This window comes from Callorhinchus milii, unplaced genomic scaffold (assembly GCF_018977255.1).
Source record: "Callorhinchus milii isolate IMCB2004 unplaced genomic scaffold, IMCB_Cmil_1.0 Scaffold7, whole genome shotgun sequence".
Taxonomy (NCBI): Eukaryota; Metazoa; Chordata; class Chondrichthyes; order Chimaeriformes; family Callorhinchidae; genus Callorhinchus; species Callorhinchus milii.
Window position 1 is genome coordinate 6,063,880 of NW_024704748.1, and position 20,208 is coordinate 6,084,087.

General features: G+C 44.6%; 1 protein-coding gene across 1 annotated transcript in view; it reads left to right on the forward strand.

Annotated features, from left to right (window-relative positions):
- The first annotated feature begins 829 nt into the window (after positions 1 to 829).
- Positions 830 to 20,208, forward strand: part of ercc6 (excision repair cross-complementation group 6) — a 42,811-nt gene continuing 23,432 nt past the window's right edge. Inside the window, exons 1-7 of the mRNA XM_042336692.1 lie at positions 830 to 893; positions 5,411 to 5,886; positions 8,003 to 8,123; positions 8,914 to 9,019; positions 9,592 to 10,324; positions 18,991 to 19,125; positions 19,924 to 20,082. Of these exons, the coding sequence (XP_042192626.1) occupies positions 5,423 to 5,886; positions 8,003 to 8,123; positions 8,914 to 9,019; positions 9,592 to 10,324; positions 18,991 to 19,125; positions 19,924 to 20,082 (1,718 nt within the window). The 5' untranslated portion in view covers positions 830 to 893; positions 5,411 to 5,422. The remainder of the gene's footprint in view (positions 894 to 5,410; positions 5,887 to 8,002; positions 8,124 to 8,913; positions 9,020 to 9,591; positions 10,325 to 18,990; positions 19,126 to 19,923; positions 20,083 to 20,208) is intronic.

The window sequence follows — 20,208 nt, forward strand, 5'->3', positions numbered from 1 at the left end:
CATCCCAGAGAGGATTGATTTCAAGATCCTCACCCTCGTATTCAAGTCCCTGCACTCCTCTGCACCCCACTACCTCTCTGACCTCCTCTCTCCTCAAAACAGTACCCGTTACCTTCGTTCCTCCGGGTCTGGCCTCCTCCTCGTCCCCCGAGTCCTCTGCTCCACCCTCGGCGGCCGTGCCTTCAGCCACTATGCCCCGAGGCTCTGGAACTGCCTTCCTCACTCCCTTCGCCTCGCTCCCTCCCTTCCCACTTTCAGGTCTCTGCTGAAGACCTTTCTTTTCGTCCGCGCCTTTGGTCACCTTCCTCTCCCCCCCCCACTCCTCCCCCCGGGATCCGTGACCGAAAAGCGCTCTGAGTCGCAGTCCGGCGTGGAGGGCGCTGTGTAAATCCAAGTTGTTGTTGTTGTTGTTGTTGTTGCCGTTGAAACGAACCGGGGGCCTCGCGCCTGCGAGGTGAGCGCGCGCGCTTTGCGCTAACCACTACGCTACGGGACTCCACTACCAATGGCGCTGCGTCAAGAGTGCGTCCTCGAAAGCGGTTCACTCTTAAAGTGTAGTGACTGTGGATTTGCAAAATCAAACCCGGCAGTCAATTTTGCAGTCACCAACGTCCCACAAACAGCCACGAGGTGAATGGCCAATGGTGTTTGGGGGAATTGTTGGACAACCCCAGGGATGGGGTGTGGGTCACACCGACAGAGACAGACACAGAGGCTGTCGCCACATCGCCTGGAGCTGGGAATTGCGCAGCGCCGCCGCCGCCGCCACCACCACCGCCGACCTCCCGCCGGCAGAGGGAGTGCGCGGCCCGGGGCCGGGAGGAGGACCACCGGCCTTTCTCGCTTGGACCGTGTGCGGCTGCTGGAGCTGACGGTGACCCGGAGCCGCGAGTGTGAGAGGCCGGGGGTGGGGGGGGGAGAGGCCGGGGGTGGGGGGGGAGAGGCCGGGGGTGGGGGGGGGGAGAGGCCGGGGGTGGGGGGGGGAGAGGCCGGGGGTGGGGGGGGGGAGAGGCCGGGGGTGGGGGGGGGAGAGGCCGGGGGTGGGGGGGGGAGAGGCCGGGGGTGGGGGGGGAGAGGCCGGGGGTGGGGGGGGGAGAGGCCGGGGGTGGGGGGGGAGAGGCCGGGGGTCAGGGGGGAGAGGCCGGGGGTCGGGGGGAGAGGCCGGGGGTGGGGGGGGGAGAGGCCGGGGGTGGGGGGGGGAGAGGCCGGGGTGGGGGGGGGAGAGGCCGGGGGTGGGGGGGGGAGAGGCCGGGGGTGGGGGGGGAGAGGCCGGGGGTGGGGGGGGAGAGGCCGGGGGTGGGGGGGGGAGAGGCCGGGGGTGGGGGGGGGGAGAGGCCGGGGGTGGGGGGGGGAGAGGCCGGGGGTGGGGGGGGAGAGGCCGGGGGTGGGGGGGGAGAGGCCGGGGTGGGGGGGGGAGAGGCCGGGGGTGGGGGGGGGAGAGGCCGGGGGTGGGGGGGGAGAGGCCGGGGGTGGGGGGGGAGAGGCCGGGGGGTGTGGGGGGAGAGGCCGGGGCTGAGGGTGTGGGGAGAGGCCGGGGCTGAGGGTGTGGGGGGAGAGGCCGGGGGGTGGGGGGGGGGAGAGGCCGGGGGTGTGGGGGAGAGGCCGGGGTGGGGTGTGGGGGGAGAGGCCGGGGCTGAGGGTGTGGGGGGAGAGGCCGGGGCTGAGGGTGTGGGGGGAGAGGCCGGGGCTGAGGGTGTGGGGGGAGAGGCCGGGGCTGAGGGTGTGGGGGAGAGGCCGGGGCTGAGGGTGTGGGGCGAGGCGGGAGCTGAGGCCTGGGGCTGAGGGTGTGTGGGGGAGAGGCCGGGGCTGAGGGTGTGTGGGGGAGAGGCCGGGGCTGAGGGTGTGGGGGGAGAGGCCGGGGCTGAGGGTGTGGGGGCGAGGCGGGAGCTGAGGCCTGGGGCTGAGGGTGAAGGTGTGGGCTGAGGGGGAGGCGGGGCCGAGGATTGTGAGGGGGTGGGGGCTGAGGGGGAGGCGGGGGCTGAGGATGGTGAGGGGGTGGGGGCTGAGGTTCGGGGGGAGGCGGGGGCTGAGGGGCAGCGGTGGGGGCTGAGGTGGGAGGCGGCGGGGGCTGAGGGTGGGGCGGGGGCTGAAGGGGGGGCTGAGGGGCGGCGGGGGCTGAGGGTGGGGGGGCGGGGGCTGAGGGTGGGGGGGGGGGGGGCTGAGGGGGGGGGCGCTGGGGACGTCCATCTGACGTGAAAGCCACGATACAGATGTAATGTTGTTGTTGTTGTGGCTGCAGCCGCTTCACACAAGCCCAGGAGGCATCCAGTCACCTGCCCAGTGCCACTGGGCAAAGTGTCCTCGGGCAGGGCAGGGCAGGGCAGGGCAGGGCGGCCAGGGCAGGGCAGGGCAGGGCAGGGCAGGGCGGCCAGGGCAGGGCAGGGCAGGGCAGGGCGGCCAGGGCAGGGCAGGGCGGCCAGGGCAGGGCAGGGCAGGCCAGGGTGGCCAGGGCAGGGCGGCCAGGGCAGGGCGGGCAGGGCAGGGCAGGGCGGCCAGGGCAGGGCAGGGCAGGGCGGCCAGGGCAGGCCAGGGCAGGGTGGCCAGGCCGGGGCAGGGTGGCCAGGGCGGGGCAGGGTGGCCAGGGCAGGCCAGGGCAGGGCAGGGCAGGCCAGGGCAGGGCAGGGCAGGCCAGGGCAGGGCAGGGCGGCCAGGGCAGGGCAGGCCAGGGCAGGGCAGGGCAGGGCAGGCCAGGCCAGGCCAGGCCAGGGCAGGACAGGACAGGGCAAGCCAGGCCAGGCCAGGGCTTGGTTTGCAGATGGATTGCAGATCTTATTATATCCAAATGTGTCAAAAATTAACCTCCCCCCGACACACACACACACACGACTGTTTGTGGGACGCCGCTGTGCGCAATTGGCTGCCACATTTCGCCCATTAGCACATACTGTCAGTTCACTTTACAATATAGTCTGTGAAGCGCTTTGAGACGTCGCGAAGCTGTGATAAGGCGCTATATCGAATGCACGGATTGTTGTTATTGAGGTTATTGCCCCCATCATTCACTCCTTGCTGTTTGGCGCAAATTAGCCTCTGTGTTTTCCCGGTCACTAACGCTTTGTAGCCTCTTGATGTGTTACGGTGGTGTTTGTGTGTTTTCAAATTGTAGTCTTTATTATCTGAATTCATCAAAAATAAATCTTTTATCTACCTCTACGCCCCCCCCCCCACCCCCCCCCCCCCCCACACACAAATATTAACTGGTCATTGTCTCTGCTGTTGGCATAAATTAGGTGTTTGTCCGCAGTCACTACACTTGACGCCTTGCAAAATGTTTGATGTGTTAAGAAACTGTTGTTAAATGTACGGCTGTTAAAATAAATTGTAATAAATCAGCCCAAAGCTGGTGATGTAATGGTTCTTGTAAGGTGCTGGTGACGTGGCTGCCTTTGTCTACACCTCAGCAGGTCACTGAACTTCAGTGTTGTTTTGTGTGAAGTTTTTTAGACTCAACAAGCTTCCACGTTGAAAATGCAAGTTTTATTAAATAATCCAGTGCGAAGCTGTAATAGCAGTAGGTGTTGACGAAGTCATCTATCTTGAATTATCGAATTCAAGATCCTCACCCTCACCTACAAGGCCATTCACGGCCTTGCTCCCTCCTACCTCTCCGACCTACTATCCCCCTACTCGCCCGTACCCTCCGTTCCTCTGGCTCCGGTCTGCTCCACATCCCCCGCCCCAACCGCCCTACCATCGGTGGTCGGGCCTTCAGCCTCTCAGCCCCGAGGCTCTGGAACTCTATCCCCCAGTGCCTTCACCGCCTCCTCCCTTTCCTCCTTCAAGGCCGGTCTCATGACCTTTCTCTTTGACCGTGCCTTCAGCTCCCCTCTCGACTCTCTTCCCCTCCTCGCTCCCTCCCTTCCCTCCCTCACCCTGACCATTTACCCCCTCTTCGCTCCCTCCCTTCCCTCCCCTCACCCTGACCATTTCCCCCCTCCTCGCTCCCTCCCTTCCCTCCCCTCACCCTGACCATTTCCCCTCAATGCTCGGGTCATGACCCAACTGTACAGCGCCTTGGGACGTCCTCCCGACGTGAAAGGCGCTCAATAAATGGAATCTTGTTGTTGTTGTTGTTGTGAGAACCGTGTTAATTTGGCTGACAGGGTTTTTCTTTTGGTACTTTTTTTCAATCTACGACTGTTTGTGGGACATTGCTGTGCGCAATTGGCTGCCGCTTTCGCCCACAAATATACAGTCAATTCACTTTACAGTGTGTTCTGTGAAGCGCTTTGGGATGTCCTCCCAACGTGAAAAGCGCTATATCAAATGCAAGGATTATTATTATTATTAGTTGTCAACGTCGGATAAAGTATTCGGTGTAAGATTTGTCGTTAGGTGTGAGCAATGCAAAGTTAATATTTGTCTGCATAGTACATTGGTTACAATAAGTTTCAGACTGTGTCACAATGAATTACATTTTGCTGATCAAAATTGATGCACGCAATACTGAATAAAGTGCAGCTTGAATTCCTCAGCCACCAATGAAATATTTTCTGTTTAAGTAACAATGTCGAAAACATTTGCTAAAATGGATGTTCCATGTAGCTTACTTAGTAAAACAAAAATAAAAGTATTTGGAACCAATAAGGAATGAAGCAGTAAACATCTTATGTAAATGAAGAAATACAAACCAAACACAGGTGCTCAATTGGTTTAGAGTGCAACAACATAATATTATCTTTGAGGAGTAGGCTTCGTTTTTAATACATTGTGAGTATTTGGCAGACTTATGTAATTGAGGATGTATGACGTGGTTTGAGAGTTATTTCATTTCAGTGGGCAGAGTCTTGTGCTGCCATTAACTACAGATATACCATCAGAGTACAGTGTTGCCTCAAGTGCATTGTGATGCAGCCAACGGGAGTGATGTTTTATTTTTGCTTCTCTGCCTCCCACACCAGTGAAGGGCCATTATGACCCCGAACTGCAAAATGATTGATCTTATTGCTATTCATATCAATGGTAAAACATTTTTTTTAAAACCAACTTCCACCTGCTTTAGCCCAGATGTAGCTCTTGACTCTGGGATTACTCACTGATCAACTAAGTGACTGATTAACTGTAGCTGACTGATTGATCGTACCGAGTACATTTGCAATATTTTTCTCGTGCTTGGCTTCTGCTTATGGGTGTCATGTGCGTCAGCAGTGCGTGTAAGAGATAAGTCAATACTTATTTTCTTTTAAAATAAAAATTGTTGACTCGCATGGCCAAAAGGTGTTGCGAATAACAAAGCAACAAATTACATTTAATAAAGCACCTTTCACATCGGAAGGATGTCCCAAGGTGCTGGACGGTTAAATTTGCACTGAACAATAGTTTGTTCAGTGCAAATTTGAGATAACTATTGTGAACTTTGCAATCTATATTGGTTTCATGCAGCTTATTGGTATAATTTTGTTCTTAACAGATTGAATAAAAAATGCTTGCAGAGGCAGGCCCCTCAAATGCTGGGCACCATCAAAGTCCTTCATCTGTGGCAGACCTGCTAGCTAATGAAGCACCGTCTAGCCCGAAGACTGTTGAAGAAAATGGATTTCATGCTAATTGTCTGGACACATCACTGGCTTCTGTCACTTCTGACACTGACTACAGCAAGCCATCAACATCTAATGCTTTCCCTCCTGCCAATATGCATAATGCTTTCCCTCCTGTTGATGGGCGGAGAGGGCAAAAGATGGTCCAGATTGACCGACAGCAGATTCAGGCTGTGGAGCAGAGTGCCCAGGCTATGGAGCTGCAAGGCTTGGGGGTTGATGTCTATGACCAAGATGTGCTGGAGCAAGGAGTTTTACAGCAAGTGGACAGAGCCATTAGTGAAGCCAGTCAAGCAACCAAAAGGACAGATGCAGAGAAAGAGTACCATTCCGTATTGGATGACCTCAGGTAAGAAAAGTTTGCTGGTAACATAACAGAGGAAGAAAGAATGCAAGTGATGGCTATTAACTTACAGATGTCTGAATGACATGATTTAGTGAAGATATGTTGAAGTGTTTCACTGTGGTTAAAAATTAGTTACCAAATGAGTTACATGGGACTGTGATATAATGGTTTCAAACAAATAGAACCTCGATTTTATATTCGTAATGAATATCTCATCCTCTTGGCTATTTATAAGAGCTTTAAGTAAAATTAGTTGGGGGCATTTCTACCCAGCTCGCAGTGTATCTAACAGATTGGAAAATTGAAAAATTGTGGCAGTATACCTATATCCCATCTGGAATAAATCATTTGAACTTCAGAGCACACTATATACAACAGTACATCCTTTTATACCTCCGTATCTCCCTTCATTCTGTGGCACAGCGTATTGGAGCATTTCAGACACCTCTTTGAATTGTAGCCTTCCAACAAAATGTTAGTGAATAATCCTGTTTTGGATTACGCTCCCAAGTAAAAATAAATTAAATATTCTTAGTTTATTTTTCTTACTTGGGTTAGACAAAGGATACACTTATGGGGGGGTGGGGGGAATGTTAAGTTGGTTCCTCTTATGAATTCAGTTAGGTCTTTCTTACACATGGAATAAACTTGCTAACCAGTATTATACGCATCATGTACCCTTGTGGTTCTTCCCTTTTGGAAATATCATATGTCCACACTGGAGTTGTGGTGAAGCAGGACACCACAAGGCAACTCATTGTTTCTCAGCCCCCCAAAAATACTAAATGTAGAAAAATATATTTGTTTTAAATCAAACGTCTATCACGAGTGACACAACCTAAATAATGAACAGATGTCTGCGGTGCACATTGCTTTATTTCCACTCAGAACAGGCTTTTTGCTGTTCTTACCTACTCTGCCAGTTTAATTTTGTGAAAGCAGGATAACTTGACAAACTCAGTAACTGGCCCTGAAAGCATGTCGTATCCACAAGCGCTGTGAGCAATGTTGGCGATATATTTGGATCATACCAGGTTGTCATATTGCCATGAGTAAATGGCAATAAAATACCCGACAATACTTGGGACGTAGAACCAATATAATCTACACTGATACTCCAGTGCAGCACTGGGCGTGTGCTGCATTGTCAGAGGTACCGGCGATCCAATAAGACTAACCAAGATCCCATCTGCCTCCCCTTCAAAAAGAGGAGGGAGTTTCACCTTGTGTCCTGGCCAACAACTGCCCAAATAAAATTGGTCATTTACTCCATGACTATTTGTGCAACATTGCTGTGCACAAATTGACTTCCATATTTGCCCACAAAATACAGTCAAAGCGCTTTGAGACGTCTTGAAGGAGTGATGAGGTGCAATATCAAATGCAAAAATTATTGTATTACAAATCATTTGTGTTTACTGAATGCGTATTGCTAGCACCGAAATGTGCAAAAAAACCATAAAATTCTCACTACATTCTGTATTATTCCTTGATTTCACATTTAAAATGAGGAGCACTTTGTTTTACATTATATTCTGATATACCTATTACAGTTCATTAGGTTTTTCATTTGAAGTAAGCTCGTAACAATAAATGTAAGTCAAAGTTTAATAAAAATTGAAGGAAATGAAATACAGATGTACTGTTAGACTGTGAAAACTATAAATGAGACCTGAAAAATGGTAGTAATTGTACTCAAATAGAAGGATTCTCAAATAAGTGTGAAGGTCAAACGAAAATCTAAGGGGCTTTCAGTATTTTGTTTATTATGAAGCTTACCCTTAACATAAAGCTGTTGACACATGTGCATGTATGTAAAGGAAGGCTGATGTTTCTTTATCATAACTGAAAGCGCAATCTATTTGGATGCCAACAAAGAGAAATTACATGGAGATTAACGCAGTATTTGAGTGTTTTAGAATTTATTGGTTATGATTAATTTAAATTGATAAAGTCCACAGTGGTTGACAAGCTCTGTGTGAGAGAACAGCTCTGTTTTTGAGACTTTAACATTTAATAAATCCTTAACAACCGCTTTCAGTTTGACAAAGCCAAAAGCCGAAACATTCGTATCGTGTGTTGTGAAATTGAGTGACCGTGGTCTTTACCTTTGCTTTAGGTCCTGTACAACGTCTCTCAAACACATAAATCAAATCATTGAACAGTTAACCCCTCAATGTACGACAAGCAAGGAAGTGAGCAGAAAGATGGAGTCTGTGAAAAGACAGAAGGAAAACAAGGTACAGCTCCTCTCTATGCATCTTAAACATTTTAAAATTTTGTGACTTTTAAGCATTTTCCCAGTGCAAATGAGTTTGCTTATTTTTCTCCCCTTTTTATTATTTTTCCCCCTTATCTTAGAGCATCATGCACCAATTCCCAAATTTGGTGATCACAGTATGCTCTAGATTCTTTTTAACCTTTTGTTGCAAAAGCTTTGCTGACCTGTCCGGCCATAGCACATTAGTTCTCGTGCTATTTTATTCCTGTTTCTGCCCTTATTTTCATGTATCAGCCTGGCTAAGCTGGTAGCAGACAAGCCTCTGAGTCAAGCCCCACGTTGGGATTTTGACCTCGGGTAGTCTCAGCTGACACTCCAGTGTAGTGCTGTGGGTGTGTTGCATTGTTGGAGGTACCAATGTTAAATTGAGGTCCCATCTGCCTGTTTAGGGGAACACTGACAATCTATTTGAAAAGGGAATTTCTCCCGGTGTCCAGGCCAATAAACCCCCAGTTAAAATTAGTCATTCATTTCATGCATGGCTGGTTGTGGGACATTGCTGTGTGCAAATTGGTACTGCATTCACCTACAAAACGCTTGGTCTTTACACTTTACAGTAAATTCTGTGAAGCGCTTTGAGACTTCCTCCTGATTTAAAAGGCGCTGCATCAAATATAAGGGTTATTATTTGATGCAAATCATTCTGAAGAGCAGTATTAAGACTGAATGTTTCGCTGTTGGAAGGAGGCTTTTATGAGTCGCTCTATTTTCCAGTTATGTCATCATTTTGTTCTGTTTCCCTCTTTAAGGAGAAACAGTTGAAGAAGATCACTGCCAAACAGAAACGTCTGCAGGCAATACTCGGTGATGATGGCGTCCAGAAGCTTGAGACTGAACTGGAGCCTTATGAAGAAGGTAAGATGAAGATTGATTTTGAATTCTACATTTAACTGCCACAGTGTAATTTTTTTTTAAAAAGTGGTAATTTTTTACCAACATTTCAGCAGATCTGTTCTGCCACTTTTAAATTTTAAAATCTCTAGTAGCTGGATCAATGGGCTGGGAATCCGACATTGAACCCATTGTATTTTCCCGAGGAACGAAAAAGCTAATTGTAACTTCTGACTATTGATTTTTGTTCCTAAAGAGTGGTCACTCGACAATGAAATGGCTACCTGTGATCACTAGACAATAATGTAGTTAATGGTAGTAAAATGTCCAAGGCAGGAATAAATACTAAAAGAATGGTGTAATTTATAACTGATCCAGCCAGCCTAAGTCTCAATGCAGCACTGAAATACGACCAGTCCCTATGTACATGCATACGAAAATGAATAGTTAGTCAGGGAATTCAAAGTGTAAAAGTTTATTTGAATCATAGCTAGTATCTTGAACCTTTTATATCTGTACAGAAGGATCAAAGTGAAGTGGTTGTGATTGGGTTTTTTGGGGTTTGATCCATCAGTTTCCCATTGTCTCTTCAACAGAACCAGGCCCTTCGTCTTTAGGGAGCATGTTGATGCCGGTGCAGGAAACAGAGTGGGAGACGTTGATTCGCACAGGTCAGATGACCCCCTTTGGCACGAAGATCCCCCAGAAACAAGAGAGGAAGGAACCTCGCAAGATAATGCTGAATGATACATCGGACTTCGAGAAGTATCTAGCTGACCAGGCCAAGATGACCGAAAACAAAAGAAAATCATTTCCTCGTAAAGGGACCAAGAAAAAGAGGGCAGGGGCCAAGAACCAAGGCAAGGCTATGACTGCTACAGGAAAGGATCAAAATCAGACCAGTGCCAGTAAGACAGAGAGCCCTGTGTCGCGAGGGGAGCAGAAACTGAAAAAGTACTTGCGGAAACTGCAGGGCAAAGCTCTCAAGAGTAAGTTTAAAGCTGGGGTTCCCGTGGAGAAGAGTTGGCCCCAAGGTCCAAAGACGTGGCGGGAGGGCGATGGTTCCGACAGTGGTGAGTCGCTGTACGTGCCTGAGGAGGAGCTTTTCGACCCAGATGAAATTGAGTACGAGGATGACGAGGGAGATGGATTCCTGGATCGTCACCAGCTCAATCCGTTGCGTAAAAAAAAGGCGCAACTCAAAGCGCAACCCTCCCTCAGTGAGGACATAGATTTCTTATCCAGCTCAGAAGAAGATGAACCAAAGGGTCGCAAGGTGAACATATGCCGGGATGATGGAAATGAGGATTTTTACAAGAAAAGGCTCAGGTGAGCGGAACCCGTCGGTCAGGTTCCAGTCGAGTTGCCGTAAAATTCCCTTTGAGTGTAAGCGTTCCAACGTTGGCTACAGTGCAGCCCTGGTATGGTACCGGTTCATTCACTGTCCTAACTGAGCTAGAAATATCTGAAATCCAGGTTATCAGGTGGTCACCAACATCACCTCTAGTGACACACTGAGTGATGTTGTCTGATAACCGGGAAATCAGCTATTTTGTTTTAGTGTGAGAGTGTGCAAGATAGCGAGCTCCTGGTAGGTAAATCTACTGTGTTGTACAGCATGACTACTTTGATTGTCATGCATCTTATTCTCGTCCAATAAACTGTGCAGCTGCTAAACTGAGCACAGGAGACAGATTTCAAGGTTATTCCTAGTATCTGCATATGACCAATCTAATGTCGAACAGATTTTGGATGATCAGAGCCAGCATGTTAAGTCTATAATGGTTACTTTGATGGTCAATTAATAGACTATAGTGAACTCAACTACTTTGAGATGTCTTGAGGACGTGATAAGGCGCTATATCAGAGGCAAATATTATTATTATTAAATATATATCTGAGGAGAGAGGTGCGGGAGAGGGGTAAGATGCTAATTATTGATGAGTAGGTTGACCTAGCCTTAACCTGATGTGAAAGGCGCGATACAAATGTAATCTTGTTGTAAACGCTTCTGCCTTCAAATTTAAGACAGAATTGTGGACAATTCTTAATTTCAATCTTAATTTGCAAGACGAATTTCCTCAGTTTTTTTAAAAAAAATCTATCTTCAAGATGAAAAAGGTCCTGCAGGCTAAGAAGAAGTGGAATTTCAGGCCTCAGGTTTGGAGTTACTAAACTGAAGCATTTCAGGCTTTTCTGTTTAAAAGTGAAATAAAATACATCATGCAGATTAAATGGTTGTCAAACCGAGTTTCAAATTGCAATTGCAGTCACTCGCACCAGCAGCAGGCTCGATCTTTATGCAGGGACATGCTGAGGACACAGTTAGCAACATAAAACCAGCATTCTGAGTGAGTACGTTGTGGCTTTACAAGAGAGCCAGTCACAAGTTAATGTTGATTCACTGGTGAATTAATCTCTCATTTACAATTTAACTGCGCAGTGTAATGGTGAGCTAGATGGATGGTTTTGGGTGGGGGGGGGGGGGGGGGGTTGGGAAGCGGGGCGCACCAGGGAAAGGTTGAAGTTTCATGTGAAAACCGGGGAAAATAATAACTTTGTTCATCTGGTCTTTGCAACTCACTAAAGAAGTGCGACTTTACTATTCCACTAATTCTGATAGAAGTGTTTGTGTAGAGAGATTTCCCATTATTTTTAGTTCAAAATAAGTTCATCCTGGAACATCACTGGAACATTGTGCTGAAGAAACTTTCTAGATTTGTGAAATTGTGAAATTGAGGTCATTGGCTTCATGCCTGTTTATGGGACATTGCTATGCCCACATTTTCTGCCGCATTTACCTGCAGAGGCATCGTCACTACACTTCACAGTAAAATCCTACAAAGCGCTTTGAGACGTCTCGCCAACATGAGAAAGAGCTATATCAAATGCAGGGATTATTATACTACTACAACAACAACAACAACAACAACAAGATTACATTTGTATAGCGCCTTTCACATCGGGAAGACGTCCCAAGGCGCTGGACAGTGTACAGCATTATAAGTAAAGAAGCTCATAATACTTGAATCTGAAGAAATCTATTAAGATACTATTGCAGCCCAAGAGAGACCTGCCTTATGAATGGTAGAGGTGTAACTAGTGGAGTTATTACACTCTGCAAATAAGAAGTGAGCAGAATATCATGCGGGAAACAGCAAATGGTTTCATGGTTGGACAGTGGCAGGTGTAATAAATCTTCCTATTAGGATTATGATACGCATCTGTGAGAGAAGAGTTTAATATAAAAATCAAGCAGGGTTCACTCGCTTGGGTTAAACTTTCCAAATTCCCAGAGTGGTTCTCAAGGGAACTCCTTTAGTGGGTAATCTGATAACTTCAGCCATATGTACAGCGCCGAAATATCCCCATGTGCGCAATTTGTGGTCCTGCAATGAGGACCTTGCTGGTATGTAATGTCTGGCTGGAGGCACGGTAACAGTGTCTGAACTGTCTTACGCTAAAACATATTTGTAACATTTATTTTCAGGCTCGATAGTCTAGTGGGTATAAAATGTCTCGTTCCTGACAGTTTAGGGTTTGGCTCGTCTTTTGCATTCTTACTGGTCCAAAGTGATGGACAAAGGGAATACGTTGGCTGCAGTGTGTTGAGCCCATGGTGATCATATGTTCGTATTTACCTTGGCATTCCAGGGAAACCTGTGCCCTCGGCTTTAACTTTGGTTTCATGAGTACCTGGGCTTCAGGATCTAAAGATATTTGGTTGAGCGGTCGATGCGTGTACCCATTAAAATGCCATAAATGTACTATCAAGTAGTACTGTGAAATGACCCATGCAATATCTCATGATAAACCCTCATTTTGTGCAGATCAATAGACAATGTAATGTTCTGAAAGAAGCCATCTCTAGCAGATATTTCTATTAGGTTTTGTGTTATATCTTGAGTTAATAGATTTCTGCCACTTAGTGACCTAAAAGATGGATTTTGTGAAAGCGGTTTAATATTAGTGATTAGCAGTGAAAACATTCAAAACTCTTGTATTTCTGATGAAATTACAGTACACTTTTGCAGTGGCTGGATCTGCAATCTGACGGAAACAGGAACAGGCACCAGAGGAAGAATTTATAAGCCATTGATGAGACGGAAGCATGAGTAGCTTATAAACTTCATCAATACTTTGAGAATGAACTTATAGCCTTTGATTGTATTGTATTTGATCTACAATCCAGATTTTGAACGATTTTACTTACACTTAAATAAGTATACATAAACTCACTGTTAGGACTAACCACATTGAGGGACTCTTATCACTCCTTCAGACTACATTGTAACATCCTGTTCTGCAGGGGATATAATTGTCTGAAGGATAATAATAATATATAATATTATCCTTGCATTTGATATAGCGCCTTATCACATCTTTGAGACATCTCAAAGCGCTTCACAGAACATATTGTAAACTGAATCAACTATATTTTGTAGGCGAAATGGAGCATCCAGTTGTGCACAACAGTGTCCCAAAAACAGACGTTGATTGAGTGAGCAATTTTTTTTGTGAGCAATTTTGTTGTGAGCATGTGACTATTGCTGCTACAAACTTGTTATATTTTTCATAATTTTACAGGAATATTGTATGTGAGCATGCATGTAATCAATCTGTGACCTTCACAGTAACAACAGTACCAATTTTGGTAGCAATTCTCATACAATTTATCAGCACAAAAGGTCATCAGAAAGACGAGTTTAGAATTTTCTCATTGCCAATCACCTTTATTTTGGTGCTGCTGCGAAATGTCACTGTTCAGGACTCAATCACAATGGTGCCTATGAACTGATTTAAGAAGTTTACTAAAGTATAAATCATATAACATTAAAATGTTAAGTATATAAAATTATAATTTTATTTTTATATGTATTACATATAAAAAATAGAGATTTTATATGCATTATATTTAACTTTATAAATGCAAGTTGTTGTAAAGTAACACATGTCTTGTAACTTAATACCATAAGCAATGCAATTCAATAAACAACATCAATAAAATCCAAATGTAACATTTCTCTTCCTGCTAAGGTTAGTGACTTTGATGTTGTGGGCTTTTTAACAGTGAAACTGTTGAAAATGCACATTTTCAAAGTGGCTGCAATTTGTTCGGAATCCCAGCTGCGTACTTTCCTTCTTCACTCAAGGTTTTATGCATTGTAATTAAGGCACTGTTTATCCACATTAACTGTGATGAGGATGAAATGTTACATTAAAATAAATGATGTACCTTTTATTCCCTAATCACATGTTTTGATTCTTAATACTGAGCTTCCAAATGAATTTGTTGAAGTGATAGCTTTGTTAAAGGAAATATAACATTCTGGACTTCCAAAAGTTTAAAATTTACACACAGACACACACACACACACAGACACAAACGGACAGTGAACACTGGAATAAAACTGCATTTAACAACTTGAAAGAAAGAAGAAAAATCACTCCCATTGATCTGTTTGGCCCTCCTAGGAACGGAACCCTTTAAATTAACTCAAGTTGTGAGCAAACAGCAATATGAACAATCGCCTTAATGTTCTGTCATCTCTATAAGATTGCATTAATAATTGAAACGCAGCATTGTTCCTGTGGTGCTGATACAGCGCACTTCATTGTGTTTCTGATAATGAGTCTAAAGTGCTGCAATTTCTAATGAGATTTTGCAATAAGGACTTTGATGCCAAGTCACAGGAACTCCTCTGTTAAAGTAAATCGCTCGGGAACAGAATTGCTGCTGATCGGCACGGTGTACTTGTGGTTACTGGGAGGAATCCCCATTTGCAACCTGGAGTCCCTGATACAAAATCACCACCACATTTTAGACCACAAAATTGGCTCGATATGAGTTGTTTTCGAGTTCAGCCATTTCTTTACATTAGTACACTGTGGTAGCTGTTAAGAGTTGCACTTGCGTTTATATAAACAAAATTATCTGCCCAACTCCTCTCGCAGCAGGGTCACTTTTATACTTTAGTGCCTTCTGCTGGCCTTGTATGTACACTGCCGTTGCTAGTTACTCGTGCTGTGTGGTTACACTGGATGCAGTCTAGTGTGGTCAATGAGAAGCACAACTTGCTGGTTTATCTGCTATCTGCAGCACCTCATAACAAAACATATTAATGTGTGAAAATCATCTGCTAAGATCGCAACTTACAGTTTTACTTTTCTATGACGGCATAGAGTCTATTACTAAAATAATGCTTTTTTCTTTTTCTTTTTTCCATCCTTCCAGACCAAACTATTTGCTGGATATTTATTTGTTCTCTCGGAAATAATTGTGCAAAGCAGGTCAAAAATAATCAAAGTGCATCTTCATTCTAATGATAACATTGGGATTTGGATGAGCATAGCTGTCTTAAACTCACTCTGCACACCTTTAATTCTTTTCTCAAGTGTGCAGTTACCTTGATCAATCTTAATTTGTTAGATGATCCCAGTGCCGCCCGACGGGTGTATTACGGCAGTTAAGACTCATCAATTAAACCCACTCCGATATGCCATAAAAGTTAAGGTGGAAATGAAATTGCATTGCATATCCTAATATACTGAATTAGTGAAATCAGTTGAGAACACTGTTGTTTCAAATGGATGCGATATTGCCTTAACATGCTAACTATATTAACAGTGCTGTGTGGATCCACAAATCTAATATTTTAGAAATCAAATTTCGGTGCTTATCCTTTTTGTAGTGGTGCAGTTTCTGTTAATGAATGTTAGAAGATTACACTCTTAAAGCAACAGACAATGCAAATGAAGCAAAATGATTAGCTTCGCTGGTGTAAGTTGATGCTTATTGGTCTTTTAGGAGTCTACTTGTTTGGCGCTGTTTTTTTAAAAAGCTTTACTCTGTTCCTCTTTCATTAGTAATAAGTAATTAGTGATGAGTAATAAAATATGCAGACTGCGATTTTGCCAACAGATTCAAAGTGGTAATTCTATTTACCTTACTGCCTTATTAATTTAGATCCTCCATTTGTGTCTTTTTTTAGTTCTTCATTGCTGTAGCTCAATACCATATTTTGGCTGTCATATCAGTGGCAAGCTATGCAGGTTTAACTGGTTAGACTCCAGCAGTACCCCAACGCACACTCTGGGATCCCCAAGCCTTGGCTCTTGCCAACCAGCGCCTTTTGAGACATCTTGAAGACGTGTTAAGACGCTATATCAAATGCAAGGGTTATTAGTAGAATTTTTCAGAATTAGGAACGCAGGATGCTTCCCTCGAGGCAGAGAGGGTGTATTCCATTCAAACAATCTATCACTGGGATTTCTGTGTGTCGGGTGGGATGCATGGAATTCTCGGTTTAGTTTGATTTGGATACCCTTAACCATGGTGCTGAGTTTCTACATGTGTCACACTCAGTTTTGTCCCTTTGTCTTAAATAGAAGAGCACAGAGCCTAAGATTTGATGAAGTGTCCTACCCAGGCACTGACACCTAGGGGTGCTGTTCAGCCTGACATTTTAAACCACTCATGCTACGAATCTAGCAATTGGTTGCCACGTTTTCCTCAAAATATACAGTTAATTCACTTTACAATATATTCTGTGAAGTGCTTTGAGACGTCTCGAATAAGTGATAAGGTGCTTATAAGGTGATTATTATTATTAAACTGATGAATTCACAACAAACTGATTTAGATACTGTAGTCTTGGTCTTGTAAATGTAACACCTAAATCAAATGAATATTAGAACAGATGATTCCAGCATATTACTTGTTGACTATCTGTAAGGCGCCAGATTAATACCATTCTTCATTTGATATAGCACCTTTCATTTCGTTGAGACATCTGAAAGCGCTTCACATGCTTTACTGTAAAGTGCAGTGACTGTAAAGTATGCAATAAGGAAAATGCAGTAAATATGAACAGTCTGACCAAGCATTGAACACCAGTCCACTGCCTGGAGATGGGGCTGTTGTTGGACAGAGATGACTGAGCAGCATAGAGAATAGATCTGTTACTCTAACGCCACCTTCAGCCTGGTTCCAACTTTTCTGACTAACATTGGAAGCAGAATCCAGTTCTTGTTAAATATTAACAAATAGCACAGTACGCTGTAATAATGATAATAATCCTTGCATTTGATAGAGAGCCTTATCACGTCTTTGAGACGTCTCAAAGCGCTTCACAGAATATACTGTAAAGTGAATTGACTGTATTTTGTGGGCGAAACGCAGCAGCAAATTGTGCTACTGTTTATGAAAGACCATTGAAAGCATCTATGTTAATAACCATTTTGTGTGTGTGTAACCACTTGTCATGTTGTTTGTGATCTTTCTGTAAAACAAGGCCTCAATTTAGAATAATTCCCCAAAAAGCCAAAAGGGAGATTAGGAGGATTTTGTTTTCACACAGAGGGTTGTTGGCATGTGGAATGTCCTGCTGGGAACAGTGGTCAAGACTAAATCCACATCCACCTTTTATGAGGGAGCTAGATATCTTAAAAAAGGAGGAATTTACAGGGGTATAGGGAGCGGGAGGGGGTGAGAGGCAGATAAATGAGGTTGAATGGATTGCTTTTCCAAAGGCCCAGTGCAGACACGGTGGGCCAAATGGCCGCCTTCTGTGCTGTAAAGTTCTATGGCTCTATAAAACAGCACTAAAGTTAATTACAAGTTAATCTGATGGTTTTGAATGCATAATAAAACATGGACAGGCTTAAAAAAAAGTATAGTATGATCCTTGGCAATTTATTGACCATTCACACAAAGATATTCACTGAGCACGCAACACAAACTAGAAATGACATGACAAGGGAAATTAAACCCACACTCTTACTGAAAGAACTGCATAGGGGAAGCCTCAAATTCTGGGTAATACGTTACTGTTTCACAGTTTCGAACATTAGCTGATGTCAAAGTAACCTTAATTCTTATTCTGACTTAAAAGTGCCTAACCAGTCTATTTGAGATCGAAGTTGAGGATGGCAGAATTGACACTGTAATACGTATTTTCGCTTTGTTTTCGTAAGGAAAATTATTCATAATTGTAATGTCCTGGAATAGGTGAAAGCTTCAGTGAGAGTGACTTCAGCAGCGACCTTTAAATCATGATTCTCATTTATAAACAACTGATAATAAATTAAATTCCTATTTGAGTTGCCTGTACTTAAATCATTTCAAAATTATGCAGGTAAAATAAGCCAATGTTTCCGCTCGTATTCACACTTCAGTAACCTTGCTGTAATGAACCCCACTGTTGACTAACCAATTGACACTCATTGCCGAAGCTCACAAATGAAAAATAGCCACTTGAGTGAATTCTCCAGTGCTCTGAGTGCAGAATACTGTGTTACTTACAGAGGAGGAACACTCCTCTCTCCCCTGGCCATTGAAATGCATTGTATTTTACTAATGGAGCTGTGAATTCATTGACTCACAGCTGAAGTTTGTGAGGCACTGTATCGCCCAGTTGTGAGGCATTAACGTGCTTCTGCAGTAAATGCTGTGTCACTGGAGTCAATTACCCTGTGGGCTAAAAATATTTTTTTCCGCTCTGTCCGTTATCGAAGCATAGATCTGTGTGAGATAAGATAATGTTGAAATTCGGTGTCCGCAGTCTGAAAGGGAATTGAGAATATCTCAGATGAAGAAAGTAGATTTGCAACTCCAGCAAAGCTATGCAGAGTTGCTTCTGGATAGCCATGTATCTGTTCTGATGGTTGAAAGAGATTTTCAAAGTTAGTAACTTAATTTGCCACTGAGTAGAGGAAGCTGTGATCCATTCATTTGAAAATGGATTCTGCTAAAGCACCAAAGCACAAAAGGCAGTGGAAGGCCATAGAGATGTCCACGGCCTAATTACTCTCATACCAGTTTGGCGGCTAGCCCTCAGTGAAGGGTAGGCACCTTTAGGAAAAGCTATTTTTAAAGCTAAACGAGTTGTCTTTTCTTTGGCAAGGTAACAGGTTGTGAACTGCAGAGGGCATTGCTGTACTGACAGCTTTCATATAATTCCTGAATCACGGTAACCCAGTCTCTTGTTACACAGGAGCTGGAGGAAGAAGCGACTGAAAGCAAAGGAGGAATGCCGAGCCAGCGAAGAAAATGGTGGGTCAGATGAGAGCGACGCAGAGTTTGATGAGGGGTTCAAGGTCCCCGGTTTTCTTTGGAGAAAGTTGTACAAGTATGTGAAACTTATGTTAAAAGAATGACTAGGACGTTCCACTGGCTTCATGCAAAACAACCAGAACTGTTATAATTTGCCTGGCATATATGTACTTGTTAGAAGTTATAGAGTGATTGCCTTTGGGAAGGGGAGGGAGGTGTTTGAGTTAATTAGTTTACATATGCAAATATAGTATGTGGTCTGGGTCAATTGATGACATAGAGTTTCATCCCAGGATGGTGTTTTTCAGCACATATCTGTTATCACTGCACACAGAGCTGCACATCTCGTGTAACTGTGGGGAAAGAACTCTGCAGAGCTTTTGAGTTCTGCTCAGTCCTTTTATTGATGCAGAACCTATTAATAATCGTTTCAGAGTGGAATGGAAATGGATTGTGCAATATTCAGATCCAAAATTCGATGGTTAGTTTTCAAACCTATTAAGACATTTGAAGTTTGAAAATACTCCATGTAAGATTACCAGATCCATAATTTGCTTTAAAGTATTGATAAATTAAACTCTAAAATAGAAAGCCTGCGAAACCGATTTCTGTCTAGTATATTCATCTGTAAAATTAAGTGCTTTTCAAGCATTGTAGTGTTTTTTTTGTTTTCAGACAATTCATAATTTGTGCTTTTTGCTGTCTGGGCACATCAAAATTGCATGATGTACATGGGTATTGTCCTAATGCAGGACAGACAGCCTTACAGCATGTTCTCTTTCTGCTTTGACTTTGAAATTAGGCTCGATGATTCATTTATGAATGTTTTCCATTATGTTTGTTTTGTAAAACATCCCCATTTGATTATTTCCAGGTATCAGCAGACAGGTGTTAGGTGGCTTTGGGAATTGCACTGCCAGCAGGCGGGGGGGATTCTAGGAGACGAAATGGGACTGGGCAAGACCATCCAGATAATTGCCTTCTTGGCAGGCCTGAGCTACAGCAAGATAAGGACACGAGGCTTAAATTACAGGCAAGTGCCCCTCTGCAGACTGTCAGTCTGTGTAGCTCAATTAATATTTCATCAGTTGTATTGCTGTTGTAGGAGGGAATCGTGAATTTTTAATGACATTTCAATTACAATATTCCTTTAATTCTT